Source organism: Malania oleifera, chromosome 12 (assembly GCF_029873635.1).
Source record: "Malania oleifera isolate guangnan ecotype guangnan chromosome 12, ASM2987363v1, whole genome shotgun sequence".
NCBI lineage: Eukaryota > Viridiplantae > Streptophyta > Magnoliopsida > Santalales > Ximeniaceae > Malania > Malania oleifera.
Genome location: NC_080428.1, coordinates 5,493,404 through 5,510,641, shown reverse-complemented (window position 1 = coordinate 5,510,641; position 17,238 = coordinate 5,493,404). Strand labels below are relative to the sequence as shown.

General features: G+C 36.3%; 1 protein-coding gene across 1 annotated transcript in view; it reads left to right on the top strand.

Moving 5' to 3' along the window:
• Positions 1 to 16,938, top strand: part of LOC131143784 (style cell-cycle inhibitor 1-A) — a 37,657-nt gene extending 20,719 nt beyond the window's left edge. Inside the window, exon 4 of the mRNA XM_058092123.1 lies at positions 16,446 to 16,938. Coding sequence (XP_057948106.1) covers positions 16,446 to 16,676 — 231 coding nt within the window. The 3' untranslated portion in view covers positions 16,677 to 16,938. The remainder of the gene's footprint in view (positions 1 to 16,445) is intronic.
• The last annotated feature ends 300 nt before the right edge of the window (positions 16,939 to 17,238 follow it).

The following is a 17,238-nucleotide window of genomic DNA, read 5'->3' as shown; positions in this document are numbered from 1 at the left end:
ACTTAGAGGACTCTAGTTGGTTCATTAACATTTCATTTTGTCCTTTTAGTGTAATGTTTCTCTTGGAAACTTTTATGAACCTCTTATGTAGTGAGAATAATTCAGCTTGAATTTCATTATACGAAGGCATGCTTTCACATGATTCATTACAGGATTCATCACTAGATTCTACAGGTGAGTTTAAATATGAGTTTACCTTGTCATCTCTTGCCATGAAGCACAGATTGGCTATTTCTTGATCACTTGAATCGCTTTTTGAGTTACTTGAGCTGGAGTCATCGCAAGTTGTTGCTTTTATTGCTTTCTTTTTCTTCTTCTTAGTATCTTTCTTAAGCTGTGGACAATCAAGCTTTATATGTCCTACCTTTTTACAGTTATAGTAAGTCGGGGGTTCAACCTTTGTTTCTTTCTTACTTGATTCACCTTTGTCTGTTTTAGTCCCCCTGAATGTTCTAGCAAATCTTTTATTCTTTTTGAAGAATTTGCCTAGTCGTCTAGTGAATAGGGCTAAATCATCATTGTCCAACTCATTATCCTCTTCCTCACTCGGGCTATCCTTTAAAGCTTTAAGAGCTATTGATTTCTTTTTTTTTATTGCCTTCAATAGTTCTTTCATTTATTGCCATTTCATACGTGAGAAACGATCCTATGAGTCCATCTAGGGAAGTATTCTTCAAGTTTCTGCCTTCAGTTATGGTAGTGGCCTAGGTTTCCAAATGGGAGGAAATCCTCTAAGGATTTTCCTGATCATCTCGTATGTAGTGTAGTTCTTTCCTAGTGCATTAAGAGAATTAATTATATGGGCGAACCTAGTATAGATACTAGTAATGAACTCCTCAGGGTTCATTCTAAAAGCCTTATACTCGCTCGTGAGCATGTCAATCCTACTATCCCTAACATCTACAGTTCCCTCATAGGTGACTTCTAACTTCTCCCAAATCTCTTTAGAAGATTTGCATCCCATTAAACTCATTAGCATCTAGTGCACAATATAATGCATTCATTGCACTGGAGTTAATTTGCAGCTGTTTCATGTCAGTTTCATTTAGTTCAATTTCATCCTTGGGAACTACTTTGTTATCTAAGGTCTTGGAAGGCACATAATCGCCTTGGGTAACTACTTTCCAGACTTTCTAATCCATAGTTTGCAAAAATATCCTCATGTGTTGTTTCCAGAAGGTGTAGTTAACACCACAGAAAATAGGAGGTCTAGAAGAAGATTGACCTTCACCAAAAGGGGATACACCTAACTTTGTCATAAAGATCTTTGTGTAGTTACTTCTTAGGATTTACTACAACCTAGTGCTCTGATACCAATTGAAACTAAAGATGTAATCCCAAGAGGGGGCGAATTGAGTATTTAAAAATTACTTAGCGGAAATTTAGTTTATTTTAACCCTTTTAATTTAACCCACCACAACCACACTCTAATATCAATCACGATAATCTAATCAGCACTGTACTATACCAATCGACAATCCTAGATATATATATATATATAAATGCTGAAATTACAAATCAAATTTAAACTTCAGTTAATTCAGTATTCAGTCAGTTCAATATCAGAAACAGAATTTCAGCAACAACCAAATATCCTCAAAGATTTAGTAATATGAATAAGATACGTGAGATGATCTTACTTTGAACAATATAAACAATTACAATAGCTTTTACCTTAGTTAACCACAATCAGATTTAGATTTCAGAACTTGTCTGAATTTTCAGCCAATAATATAAATCATACAACCCTTCAAAGAAACCAATTTGTTAACTTGAGATGAGCACAATCAATACTCAGTGTTTCCAGCAACTTTACCAACACAATCAGAACATACACACAGTTTATAGAGTGCTGAATTTAAAAGATAGGGAAGAAGAGCAGAACACAAGGTTTTTTACAAGGGTCTGCCAGCAGCCTACATCCTTCCCTCAAGCAACTCGCTGCGAGGATTTCCTTTACCACTTTGTTGAATAGGTGAAGCAACCATCTCTCCGTTCGAAGGTGGAGATCCCTCTCTAATGAGAACACCCTCTCGTTAGGCAACGATTCAACAATCCTGAACCGTCAAAGTTTGCACAACAGCAATATAAAATTTGTACAAGATAATCACTCTCAATTAGAGAAGAATTTGTACAAAATAAAGCACAATATACTTTAGATAATCAATATCAAATTGAAGCTTACAATAAATCTAAAGTATTTTGATTGTTGAATGAAGATTTAATAAGAACAAATTAGAATATAAGCTAGGGATTTCAGAGAAAGGCTCTCAGCATATTTTTAGAAAATATGAAAAGAGTATAACACAAATTTGAATTGTATGTGAGAGTTTAGTTACCCCAATTTGCAAAAAAAATAAGCTTTACATAGAGTAGGAAACTTTCTTACCATCTTCCTAAGTTTGGAAACTCAAACGTTCGAATTTGGAAATAAAATCCTCGCTGTTAGAAGTTTAAAACATCGACTTCAGTTGCCTGATCCATGAGGTCAGTCGCCTGAACTTATTTAAAATAGCGCATTAGAACAGTCAGTAGTAGGTCAGTCGCCTGATCCCGATGGTTCAGTCGCCTGATCCTATTCTATTCTCTCATTAACACTTGCAGTAGTATATCAGTCGTCTGATTGATAACCATCAATTGCCTGACCACTAAACCACTTAGTGTTTTTCAAATTTTGATTCCAAAACTAGTTTTTGTTAACTTTGAAAACATATTTTAGACCTTACAAAATATTTTCCATGTTCTATATCAGGTCTCTAAGTCCAGAATGATACCTAAGAGCTTTAAATGCAATATTGAAAATAGAAGTACTTACATGAGACTCTAAAAATATAAAATAAATGAATTCCTAAGTCTTCATGTCACAGCTTCAATAACTTGTCCAAGCTTTGATTATTTCTTCAATATGCGTCATGTTCCTCATGACTTGTAGCTTTAAGTCTAAGCTTCAACCAATTTCTTCAAGTAGAATCACTTGATTTCATAAATCACTTGATTCCTGAAACTTAACTTAAAAACACATTTTGTAACCTTGATTTGTTATGTCAAAGCGAGATTAAGCCTTGTTAGGCCAACATAATGATCTTTACATACATGTAAGTGGAGGTTCCCTAGAAAATGCCTGATCAGTGCCCTATTCCATTTCTCTTCACCTAGCTGGAAAATTTTGTTAGGAGGATTTATTAAAGTTCTCCTGTTCATGCGGATTGGTTTAAAATATCTCAATCCATGCTAAGTTTCTTCAGAATTGAATAAGTTTTTCCACAAAGAAGGTTCAAACTTCAGGGATTTCTTTTTTAATTCCTTTGATTTTTTTTCCCAGACCAACTTCTGATACAGAAAAACACCGCACTCATTAAGATTCATTCCAGTTGCCTGTTTGAATCTTTACGAAGAACTTCCTATCAGCTCCTCTGCTAAGAACTTAGATCTTAATTTTCGAAATACAGATTAACAACTAACAATCCAATAAATGGTCCATTGTCAAAAACACAATAGAATTTCTTGACAAATGAAAGATATCATAGAAGATTTCAGAAGTATACAGTTCAAGTACTCAAGTTATTCACCAACAGATCAATCAGATCCAAGCAGAAAGCTTGAACGAGTCAATTTCTTGGATGAATTACACTATAGCATAACTGTCCATATCTGTGCTGAGAGAAAATTCAGATTTCCTGCAAAAATATAAAAACTGCCATTTGTTTTTTGATAAGCAAAGTTTGTCTCTATCTCTGTTATTATAAAGGGGATTCCCTTTTCTTGGTCTTGTTTTTAACATCCCCATATTGTCCCTATAATTGCTCATAAACATTTCAAGAAAGTCTCTATAACTATCCATATATATATTTTAATATCCCCAAACTATCCCTATAACAACCCATAAAATTTTTTTAAAAAATCCCTATAATTACCCATGTATATTTTAAAAATATTCTCATAATTATCCATCAATATTTGAAAAAATACCCCTAATTACTCGTAATTTTTTAAAATAAATTTTTTTACAATATTAGAAAGGGGATTCCCCTTTCTTGGTCTGGTTTTTATTATTACCAAATGGTCCTTATAACTACCTATAAATTTTTTAAAAAGCTCCTATAACTACTCATGTATATTCCAAAAGATACCCCTAATCACTCATAACTTTCCTAACATAATATATATATATATATATATATATTTAAAAATATATAATTATTGTTTTTAAAAAAATTATTTTGTTATAATTATCACTCAAAAGCCGTATACCCGCGGCTATTTATGAAGAAGCAAGGAGTGAAATACAGCATGGAGAAAGGGGGCTATCCTCCAACAACTCAAGGGTGTTACAAAGAAAAGGGCTAAAAGGAAAAAATATCTACAAAGTAGCTATGGTGATCAATAGTGAAACAATGTGAACCAAAATTGTTTCTAGTTGTTCAAGGAAACATCCTTGAAAAAACCACCTTTCCGCTGCTGTCATGACCAGCAGCAGCAGCAACACCACCACCACCACCACGAACTGCTGTTGCCACCACCACCAAAAGTAGGGAGGAAGCTTCTTTGTGTCTCAGTTGGCCATTCTTCTCTCTATCATGGTAATGCTCCTCATTGAGGCATGCTTGGTTGCCATGAGCAAACCTTGCGGGAGCCTATTATTATCACAATGACGAGTCCCACAAAAATTTATCACTGCAATGTTTTTGCTTATAGTCAACTTGATTTTTTGAGCATCATAACTGTCATTAATATCACCATCATGGTTTGACTGTGAAGATGAGAGAGAGCCAAATTCATCCTCAACTGTATTTACTGCTAGCATTGGTCCAATAAAGGGCCCTTCACATCATTCTTATCTTCCTCAGGCCCTTTGTTTCCGCCTTTTGTAACAAACTGTCCTTTGCATTACTCTGGCTCCATAGCCCCAAGACTGGAACTGACCCATTTTCATGGCCCAACCCGTCCCCACACAACCATGGTCTTAAATTTCTACGAAATTGTCGAAATTTCAAGTTTTTGTCATCCTTGAAATCAAAATGGCAATCGATTTCCGTATTGCATAATTTAGTCGAAATCTCATCGAATCATCTGAAATTTATCGAAAGCTTGATATATTAGCGAAACTTGTTGAAATTTTAACTATGCAATGAAATTTCCTTAAAAGTCAAATGAGTGGTTTAGGAGTGAAGTGAAATTTCTCTTGAATTTATTTTATTTATTTTTATTGAAACAAAAGATTATTACAAGTAATTATATGAAAAAATAAACTTACAACAACATTTTATTTAACCATTCATGTCTAAATTATCATTATTTGTATAATAAATAATATTTAAATGATTTATGAATTTCATTTGTATTAACTGAATATGTTTAATGCACATTATCTTACAAATATGTTTGATACACATATTATATTACAACTTTTCCACCTCATACACAACATAAATGTATTTAACTTGTAATATATTAGTTCTAAAACTTACATTATTATGTCTGTTAACCATTTCTAAAGTTTCACAAAGAATTCCATACTTTACTACTGATTTCTGTTATTTTTTCAAATCGAAATCGAAATTGACATCGAAATTGAATTTTCTGTGGAAATTTCCATAATTCTGGAGCTTCAAAGTTTGAAGCAAAATCGAAATTTAAGACCTTGCCTGCAACCCACGATCAGGCTTATTAACCTTTGATGCTGGGCTGGCACTCAATACTATGTCATATTTAGCAATTCATTTGTTGCCTGGCCTACTCCCTTGCAGGAACTTAAGTTCATCTCAGTTAATCCCTTAAGTAGGTCTGAATGTGATAAAACCAGCCTTTAAATTCAAAATCTCCATTATGCATCTGTAATTAGGTCTCCTTCACCTAAATAAAGGAATCTTTCTCACTCATGCGAGAATCCAGATGTAACTGTTATCAATTCCTCGCAGTGAGAATGGACTATGGAGCCCTTTGCTGGACCCAAAAACTGCAAGAACTGTATCTTCTGTTCATTTAATCTCTACAAATATGAAATCGAAGGGGAGGAAGGGATGGTGACCATGGTTCTAAATAGTGGTTGCGATTATTTCGTAATAGCAGCTGTAGTGCTGTTATGAACTGCTACTGTCACAAAGCCACTACAAGACTGTTACAGAAAAATGATTTTTATTTTTTATTTACTTTTTCTTCACATTTTTTCACTTTACTTTTAGAGCATTGTTGATAAGCTATTAGAAAAAAAAGGGGGGGGGGGGTTTATAACGAGGATGATAATGATACAAAATTTATTTATTTTTTGCAATATTCATGAGAGGTGCATTAATCAACATTTTGATATGAATACTAATTTGTTAAAAAAATATTTATTTTGAAAATATTAGTAATTTGATATTTATTTTCTATATTTTTCAGTTTCAACCTTCTTTTCGTTTTTAGCTTTTGTTAGGCTCAAGTTGTTAGTACTTTATTTATTCAATGATAATTTTTTGATTATATATTATAATTTCTTTTGAAAGGTAATGAAGCTTTATTAAAGAACAAAAGAATGATCAATACAACAAAGAAGGTAAAGTCTAAGGGGCAGTAACAAGCTGCAAATGAAGAGAAATAAGAGAAGCTCAAAGGCCCTAGGCAGCTAAAGAAGAAGAAAGCTGCAGAAGTCAATCCAAATGTTGAACCCCACTTCTTTAATAGTCTTGCTCCACTCCAGCTGAAAAGATTGAGAAGTGTCTGAGAATAAACTTGGGTTGAGCCCATTTCTTTGACATGAAAATTAAGTCTATTTCTTTCTTTCCAGACTTCCCAGCAAATTGGCGCAGGAATTGTCCTTCTCTGCGTTTTTTGAGGCCCCTTCAAACAAGAATTACCCCAGCTATAAAGAGATGCCTAAGGCAACAACAAAAAATATGGTTGATTGTTTCTTGACTTCCTCATTGTACTTGCACAAGTAGCTTTGATTTGGGATAACCCACCCTGTTTTTTGAAGGTTGTCAATAATGAGGATTTTGCCCAATGAGCCTAACCACAGCAGAAAACTAACATTGGAAGGGATAAGAGAGCATCATATTACTATATCTCTAGAGTCAATAATTTTTGTATGAGGAGCTACTGAACTCAATCACTTGCTGCTTTTACTCTTTAGTTTTCTGTTGAGGTCTATCTTGTAGAGGTACTCAAATCGGATCAGTGATCGATTTATAGGTTTCATTGTAAGCCTAATTGTTGGAAATTCTATTTTCCTTACAATTAATATCTTCCCTAGAAGGAAAAAAAATAGCGAAATTTCATAATTTACAATCAATTCATTCAATAAGTCCTTTTTTTAGAACCTTGGAAGGGATAAGAGAACACCCATATTGCTCTGTGAGGAAAAAGCTTTGGCTGTTCTAGATTTGACATGAAGTTCTGATTGAATATGATGCTGTATAAGGACCTTACTGAGAATAGAGAGCTAGCCTGCTGGCACTCAATTCCTTTAGTAAAGCAGCTCAAGCAGAATATTCTTTTTCGTACCAAACCTCCAAATCCATTTACCAAGAAGAGCATTGTTCATGAAAACCAAGGATTTAATGCCTTGATCTTATTTTATGTTCAGAAAATGAATATGATCCCAACATGCCAACGGATATTTAAAGGATCGAGAGCTGCCCTTCCAGAGAAATTGTATTTGGAGACCTTCTAACTTGTTGGCTATGGAGATTGATATTGGGAAGATTGAAAGATAATAGGTTGGAAGTTTGGCAAGTGTACTAGTGATCAACGTTATTCTCCTACCAGCAGATAAATAACCAGCCTTGCACAAGGTCAATCTTCTATCAAAGTTTTCAATGATTTGGTCTCAAATAGATTTGGCTGTGAGCTTAGCTCCAAGAGGAAGGCCAAAATAGGTTACGGAAGATTTTCTACTTTGCAGCCCAAATTGCAGCCAATTCATTAGACCCATCAATGTGAGAGATGGAAAAAAGTTCCTTTTAGCAAGATTCACTTGGAGACCTGAAAATGCCTCGAAACAAGCAGGGTTCCCTCTCAACCAACTCAGCTCTTGAGTGGAATTCCTGCAGAAAATAAGTGTGTTCTCTGTAGAAAAACAGATGAGAAATATTTGTAAGAGTACCTTCCTTACTGAAATTAAAGCCCTGTAGAAGGTTATGTTGTACAGTTTTGTTGTACTGCCTTTGAGAGCATCAAGCTGAAGGCCTCCACGATGACTGTAAAGAGGATGGTTGAGAGTGGATCCCCTTGACAAAGACCTCTTGAATTGGGGAAGAAGCCAGCTGGTTTGTTGTTAATCAAGACTGAGAATGCAGCTGAAGAGATGCAGGCCATAATCCATTTCCTTCATTGCTTGCTAAAGCCCATGTTTTCCATTATTCTCAAAAGAAAAAATCACTTTACATGATTCAAGTCTTCCTCTAAATCAAGATTGCAAAGTATTCCATTGTCCTTTCTTTGCTGGATTGAGTCAATACATTCATTAGCTATAAGTGCTACATCTAATATTTGGAGGCCATTAGCAAAGGCGTTCTGGAAATTTGAAATTATAGAGCCAAGGACGCCTTTTAATCTGACTGCTAGGATCTTTGCAAGAATTTTATGGATGGAAGAAAGCAAGCTAATTGGTCTGAAGTCAGATGTTTTGAGCGCAACACCCCCCCCCCCCTTTTTGGGATTAGAAAGATGAAGATGGCATTAAGACTCCTCTCAAAGCTGCCTGATTTATGAAAATCATAAAGTAGCCACAATGTCATCCTTGAAAGTGCTTCCGTATTGCTGAAATAGTGCGAGGATAAAGCCATCTGAACCTGTTGCTTTGTCACAGTTTAACTCCTTAACTACTGCCCAAACTTTATTCTTCAAAAGACTTTTCTACATTATCCTTTTGAGATTAGGATAGTTTGCTGAAGCCTGATTCATTCAAACTGGGTCTCCACTCCAGTGGTTCTGTGTATAAATCATAGTAGAACTGAGTTGCTGCCATTTTTATGTTTTTCCGATCAGTGTGGAGAGACTCATTAATTTGAAGAGAAGAGATGTTATGTTTTCTGTGTGGGGAAGCCATTCTGTGGAAGAATCTTGTGTTCTTGTCTACCATATTTAACCAAATTCCCTTGACTTCTGTCTCCATGATGCTTCCTCCATATTTAGTAAAAATTTCAGCTCTCTTTTGTATTCATATTGCTTACCTCATTCTTCCTCGGTAAGTGATCTACACTCCTCCTGGTTGTCTAGCTCTTTGATGCTTTCCGTCAGTGAAGTCTTTCGAGTCTACTGATGTATTACAATGATGAAAGCTCCATTCTTCAATGAGTCCTATTAGAGCCTTCAATTTTTGGGCTAAAACAAAGGAGGGATTCCTGACAAAATTTAGTTTTTTTCCATCTACAGTCCACCGAGGAGGGTAAATCCTCGAGCATCAACAAACTGTTATCAAACTTGAAGGGGGGCTTTTGCCCCCACTTTAATCCATCACAATTCGGTAAAATTGGAGAACGATCAGATAAAATACGTGGTAGAGCCTCAGAGTGCAAGTGTGGGAAAGGGAAGTTTGCATGTGGGAGTGATGGAGGGACAGCATCAAGGATCTGCAGCCATGGAAGAGATAGAGGAGAGGAAGGGGAAGAGAGGGGAGAGGAGATACAAAGGGAAAGCTCATGTTCACTTCAATTCAAATTTAACATCAACAGCTACAACATGGCTTTCACACACTATTTATAAGAAAGCTTCTCATATGAAATTACACATAAACCCCTAAAACTGCATTACATTACAAACATACCCCTAGAATACACAAATACTATAAATAAGCCTTCAAATACACAGAATACTCTACTAATTAAACCAAACACATGATAAACTGCTAGCTAAACCCAACAACTCTCGATCCAATTCTTCTTAAGTGTTCTCCAACAAGGATCTTCCCGAGGTCTTTCTTCTTGTCCTACATCAGGGAGTATCCAAGAATCTGTCCAACTTGGAGAGAGATGACTTATCTTGACCATTAGTCCAAGTTTAACATGCTCCATTCCTCAGGATATCAGTAAGATTACGTTGATGAATACATTCTGCAAATTTTAACATGTCATTGGTAATTCTTCTTGCTCCTGTTCTTTCAAATGGATACCTCACTTCATCAAAATACCTGAAAATGCACCATGGGAGATATAAGAGAGATCCCTCATCACACATATTTCTGACCACATCACCTCCTTCTCTACTGAATTATGAGTTCTGTTAACCATCGAGCATCCAATCCCAATTGCTAGCAGGAGATTTGGGAGTGATAGTGACTGAAGAATTACCTCTTTTAAAGTTCGAATGCTGAATCTGGGAGGAATTCAGAAGAACTAGAATCCTCCTGCAGTGCCCACAGCTTCCAAGATTACCCAATTCAGATATTTCACTCCGAAGAAATTTCACAACAAACATATCAATCAACTCCAATTTTGTTTCCTGAAGACAAAACAATTTTCGGCTTCCATTCGCAAATAGCTGCTTTGAGATGAACCCTTTACTCAATTCTGTTGAGACCTCAAACATTCCAAGAGAAAATTCTAGGCTTCGTGGGAGAATTTTGCTTTTAATCTTCTTTGTGATCCCAAGCTTCTGTCCTTGGAAGGATTGCTTTTATCATAGACAGTAGACATCAATTCATTTGTTGTTCTGCCTCTCTTTCCTGAAGAACTGAGACATCTCTGTCTCAATATTTCTGAAGATGTTCATGACTTCCATTTCATGGCCTGAATAGGATAGACCTAATTTTACTACCCAGATCCCCTACTCTGTCTAAGACCCACTTAGTAGTTCTTTCTTCCTCATTGTGCAAAGAGTATGTGGAGGAATCAACAGATACTGTGGGGTGACAATTGCCTGAGGGCTCACCAGGTGGGAGGGTAGTAGTATGATCTGAGGCAAGTAATCAAGGAGAGGACTCTGTATTTAGCCTATAGGAATTGTCCAAGGAGTTAATGGGCTGAGTTCTGGTATAGACCAATTGAACACAGAATTCTGGGCTGAAGCCCAAGTTTACTGATTGAGTCTTCATTTGGCTTGTAAAAACAAGGCCAGCAGCTTGTATACTAATGTTAACTCACCAGAGAGGTAACTGTTTTGCAAACATTTGAGTCCTGGACTTTGGGCTGCCACACCCATCTTAACTTGCCTTGGGAAGGTCTCTGTGGGGTTTACGCTCATTTTTTTTGAATTAGAAAAATATGTTTTTAGCGGGTTAAGAACAGCCCTTGAAACTGATGTGTTGCCTTCCCTGTCCCTTTTTGTGCCATCTCAACTGATGTGCATTGTCTCATCTTTATGTATGTATTCAGGTGTCTGTACATTTCAGTGGTGCGTAAGTTCAACCTGCTTGGCCCGCTGTTTTGGACACCATGGCTGCTGGCAGAAACTCCAAAGCTTTGTTCTCTGGCAAGGTGGGCCTACCCCTTGCAAGCAAGGCATTACGGACATTCTTCTCTTCTAACAGGACCTGCGATGGGTATGGTGCCTTTATTCCAGATGAGTCAGCATCAGATGAAGGGGCTTATGGACAAGAACTTCTTCCTCTTTCTTGTTGGAAATCTTGAAGGCAATATTCCTGTCCGGACAGGAAATCTGGATACCTAGCTGAGGATTTCACCTCTAAGAAAATTGTGTCTGCCAGCCAATCTGTCTGTTTTGGTTGGTCAAAAGGTACCCCCCCCACAAATATTTGCACTTGCATAAAATACTGCAGCACTTCTCAGATGAAGAGGCACGGCACATCACTAACTAAGATTCATTGGGCTTTGAAGTATTCACTAGACTTATGGAGAACTGTATACTGATTCCATCGAGTTAATCAAAGGAATTGATCCCTAAATGCTCTGTTCCCTGAGAAGAGAACCCTGTTTGCTTCCTCTAATTCAAATTTGAAAAGAAGGTGACCGAATGATAGGTCTTGTACTGTGAGATGTTCTGGATTTAATCAGACGGATTTGCTGCACTTCTTTATATCCTTTAAACTTTCTCGTCTCCTATGATAGATGCCCACCAAGCATGACTTCAGAAATTGACGTCTAACTTCTGTATTGTTCTCATCTGCTATGAAAGAAGTGTGTCATGTGCTTGTTCTGTTTGTAGGAAAAGCCCCTTCTCTCGTTGAATGCATTGGCAGGAATGCCTTTTGTTGCAGCCTACCCAACTGAAAGATTTCTCCTATTGTCCCTGTTGAGCTTGATCTTCTCTATAGTGTTGTACAGCCATGAGATTGCTTTCTCTTTTCTTTGAGAGAGCAACTGAAGTTCTTTCCTCTTGCTGTGATCTGAACCAATTCATTTCCTCTTTGGCTAAACCATGAAAGTTCAATCGAGGAGTTCCCCACAGAGAAAAATATTTTCTTGAACATCATGTTCCTGCAAGCTCAGGCTTTATGGGTTGAGGTGGAAGAGGAAGGAGGAGAAAGAGATATTAATTTTTAAGCTTAGGCTATGCAATATAACTTTTTGTCTGTTGGCCTAAATTTATTCTATTTTTATTACTCTTAACAAAAAAACAATAGAATTGTGTAATATATTGTATTATTTGTATGTCTTATGTGCCTAATAAATTAATGATGTGTGTAATGTATTTTTTTTAATTAATTCATTCATCACACACATGATAAATGAAAAGTGGAAAAAATATAATTTGCTTCAATAGTGGTTTAGAACCAATGAAAAATCTACTACCCTCACTAAGCATCATTAAAGCATTGAACTAAAGGATCTAAAATATACAAAATCTTTTAAAAAGGGTCTGGAGCTTAAAACATGCAAATATGACAGTATGCATAAAGTTTTGTGTGCTTGAATTCATGGTTGTTACACCTGCTTCCCGTTAAGTAACATCTCCTACTCCTGCTGCTATTTAAAACTATGATGATGAGAGAGGTGGTTCGCTTAGTCCAACACTATGCAATGATTTAACTTGTGGCTGACTCAGGATTTTTCATTAGTTGGGAATATAGGTGGTTCAAAACTCTATTAATTGGCGCAAGTATACATATATAATTTGTCTAAAATCCTATTGAATGATAGAAATGGTTTTTGTTGTCTGCTTATGATAATGGCAGTCTTAATATTTTGTAGAGCTCCTTATAAATGAGAGCTATCAGGGGAGAAGGGTGGTTAGGGCAGTTTGTCATTGACAAATAAGAAATGGTATGATGAATATAATGAGAAGAGTGAATTTGGTAGTGAGGCTGATGGTGGTTGATCCTTATTGTTGGAAGAATTTCATGAGTGATATGGTTTTGATTCAGACTCTGATTTGGTGGGTTACATTTCCCATGTGCCAATATCTCCTTTAGAAGGTCTAGTAGATATTCCTATTTTTGAGGAGGATGAGATGGATAAAGATTTTCAGACATGTAGTTCTAAAAGTACTGCTCTTCCGCCTACTCTTGTTTGTGCAATGGAAGAAGTGACTGAGGATATTGAAGCCCAGCAACTGATGGATAAGATGGGATTCTGGCTGTCTTATCTGGAGGCAAGAAATTGAGTGGATGGTGGTTTGTGTAAGATGAAGAAAGGCCAACCCTAGTTAGCTAATTTAAAGTGTTAAATAAACATGTAGTTAAAATTTTGGAAAGATTGAGGTTCAAGAGTTCTAGAAATCAACTCATATTAAGAGATTCCTTTTATACAAACATGTAGTTAAAATTTTTTAACCAATTTTTTACTTGAGAATCACACACCCAAAATGCGTGAGCCTCAACTAAAAAGGTGCAAAAAGTGTGCCTTTTGTAAAAATGTGTTAGCCTCAGCATATAATGCTTTAGCATTTTTGGAATTTGGTATTTTAGATTGAGCCTCAAGGTGTTTTAGGCATGTTGTGCCTTGAGCTGAGCCTTAAGGCGAGCCTCAATCGAGCCTTTTAAAACACTGCTTTCAAATAATGTATAGTTTTTCCTACTTTTTGCTCATCCTCTCTCTATGAATCTCTATTCCTTATTTTTTTCTTGGGCTGCAGATTGATTTTACAATAAACAACAAGAAGCCTTAAGTCCGACTTGGTGGGGTCGGGTAGAATCCTTTTTTGCCTATTCACTTGATCGAGAGCATTTTTCTCCTCTAGCTTGAGAGCTATTTAAAACCTTTCCTTACTACCTTATTTCATGTTATTGTAGGTCTACACTTACCCATTTTAATACCCAAAACAATAAATAACTCACTCCTCCTCATAGGGAGCGCTACAAGGTTTGCGTTTCAAAAACCCAAATCATCTAAGCTGCCCCTCCCTTGTCTTCAACTGGCATTATACCTAGTTTATTGTACGTATGTTTGTTCCTTAATTTATCCTTTAATGTTATTCCACTCATCTACCTTAATGTTTGTATTTCGACAACTTTTACTTCTTGTACATGTTGTTTCTTAGTCTCCTAATATTCTGATCCATAAAGTATGACTGGCCTTATAGCCATCTTATAGACTTTCCTTTTAATTTTAAGGGTGTTCTACTTTTTGTAGATGGATTATGTGAAATAAATTTAATAAATAAATGATAATATCTTCTGTATTTCGTCAGCTGATTTCAAGTCTCCCCAATTTTTCTTATTTTTTCCTCCATTGCATCCTTGTTATTGTCACCTTGGCTTTCACATTTTATTAGGGCTACAACTGGTTCAGTTTGGTCTGGGTTTGAGCAAAGCTGAACGCCGAACTGAACTTATCGACTATTAGAAAAATAAATGATTTTAATGTTTAATTTGGTTTTTTTTAACTGGTTGAACTTAATAAATTTTTTGACTCTTTTCAATGTGGCAAGTAGGGAGGAAATGATGTCTAAAAAGTTGAGAAAAATTTGAAATCCCAATTGACATTTAAAATCTTACTAGCTCAAATGTTAGGTGTAGTTGGCATTTGAAATCTTATGGACTCAAACATGAGGCCCAGCTTGCAAGGAAGCTAGGCCTAATTGTGTGTTGTGAATGTAAGAGTGTGGTGTTGTGGGCTGAGGGAGTATTGCCTTTTCATTTTGGTTTACATGCAGCATCAGAACTGAAACCAAAAACTGTTTTTTTAAAAAATTTAAAAACTCAGAACAGAAAATGTAACCTAAAACTGAACCAAAAAGTTCTGGGCTGGTTTTTGGATTTTCAGTATTATTTGTATTCCCCTACTTTTTATGCTCTATATACATGCTCTTTTGTCAAAATATTAACCATAAGAACTATCTTAGTAGTTGCTTAAATTTCTGTAATCTGTTATTTAGGGCATTGCAAATAAAGTTAACAAATTTCTATGTATAATATTCCTTGAATTTAGTAAATCAGTTGGGGCAATTGCCCCTTGGGTGCTGGTTGCTTACTCCTATCTCTCTAATATATCTCGAGCTGTCTTGTGGACATACTAAGCCTCAGAAAATATAGGATTTATCATTTTCTCTCTCTACTTAAGTTGGAGATTGCTAGCATTGGGCACACAGTCTGTTCCCAATTTAAAGTGACAGGTGGTTTTTGCAAACCAAAAAAGACACAGTTAGGTGGCTTTGCGCGATCCAGCTGTCAGGTCACATTTTAATATTTCTCTTGCTTTCTGGTTGGACATTCTGCATTTAAAAAAATGCAAGAGCTATCTGTGTCTTAATTTGGTCGTTATAGGGACTGGATAAACAACTAATCTGTTAAAGCTCTCATTTTCTAATCAAGTTCGGATTTGCATTCAAGAAACAATGCTCTACTACAATATGTAGTTTATATTAGCCAAAGAGACAGCTGATAGAAGTGAAAGAAGGCAATCCCGGAAGATTCTATTGGCACAGAGGGAATGAGGAGGGCCTACTATTCTTGCATATAAATTTATTTTATTCTTCTTGTGGATGTGATGGAAGATAGAGAACTATCCTTGTGTAATGGAAAGCTAATAGGGTTGCCGGGAGGACTTGGAGGGATAATAAACCTCAGTGAAATTGCCACTTCTGCCACAAGCACGTGCAGGTGGGTGTGCACATGCGTTACACAAAGGCAGCAAGGTGTTTGAGAAGGTAGTAAGCAACCCCATAAACTAGGCCACTTCTGCGACAAGCACGGGCAGGTGGGTGTGCACATGCGTTGCACAGAGGCAGCAAGGTGTTTGAGAAGGAAATAAGCAACCACATAAACTAGTGCATGATGCTGCAGCTCATGTTCGAATGAAAAGAAATTGTATGGACCATAATGCCATTCTCATGTTCATAAACATAGTCCTGCCATTTTTTGTACAGGCTAGGTCTTTGTTTATATCCATTGCAGTCTTGGTAACATTTTTGTTTTTATGAATTCAAGCTTACCGTAGAAGATTGACTTTGACCATATTGAGGGATCCAAAGGATCCATTGCCAAATTTTAATTGCATGTGTATACATGTTACTTTATATTGTCCAATAAAGACACTGGTCCTATTTGTGTCTTGCACAGATGTGGTTCCAATATTTTTTGAGTTGAGGATTCTTATTTATTTATTTATTTGGTTAATTTTTTTCCCCAGAAAATTGAGTTTCAAGAGCTGTCTGAGGTTGACTATTACTCGAAGAATCATGAGTTCGCTACATGGCTGAAAGATGAGAAAAATATGTTCTTCAATGAGCTTCCATCGGAGTCTGCACGGGAACTGTTTGCAGACTTTGTCAAGGACTGGAATAACCATAAGCTCAACTCCAAGTACTACAAGGGCATTTCAAATGCACCACGAACAGGCCATAACTGGAAAATAAAGTAGTACAGAAGCTTTCCTGGAGGGGTGGCATGAAAGAATGTCAATATGATGATGGATTTCGTCAACTTGTTCATGTGCTTAGAATTGGATTTATGTTTCATTGAATTTATGATAATGTATCTTTTGTTTAGGCTTTGTTTGTTTCACTGTCCTTGACAGAAGCATTCCTGGAGGGGTGGCATGAAAGAATGTCAATATGATGATGGATTTCGTCAACTTGTTCATGTGCTTCGAATTGGATTTATGATAATGTATCTTTTGTTTAGGCTTTGTTTGTTTCACTGTCCTTGACCTTGGGCATCTGTTATAAATGCAAATCGCAGGCAAGCAAACGTGATGAAAACCCCACCGCTTGGACAAATTAATCAGCTTGAATTTGGCTAATCTGCCAAATGCGAAAATTAGCATGCAAACGGCAGAAACTCAGCTCCCTACCTATTAATCTCTGCAATCCACCATTTCATATTTCTTGTCAAAAACCACTTCAAACAACAAAATTGCAAGTGAGATGTGAAGCCGGGGCATATAAGCACCTCATCTCGGCATTTTCCATGTTAAAAAATAA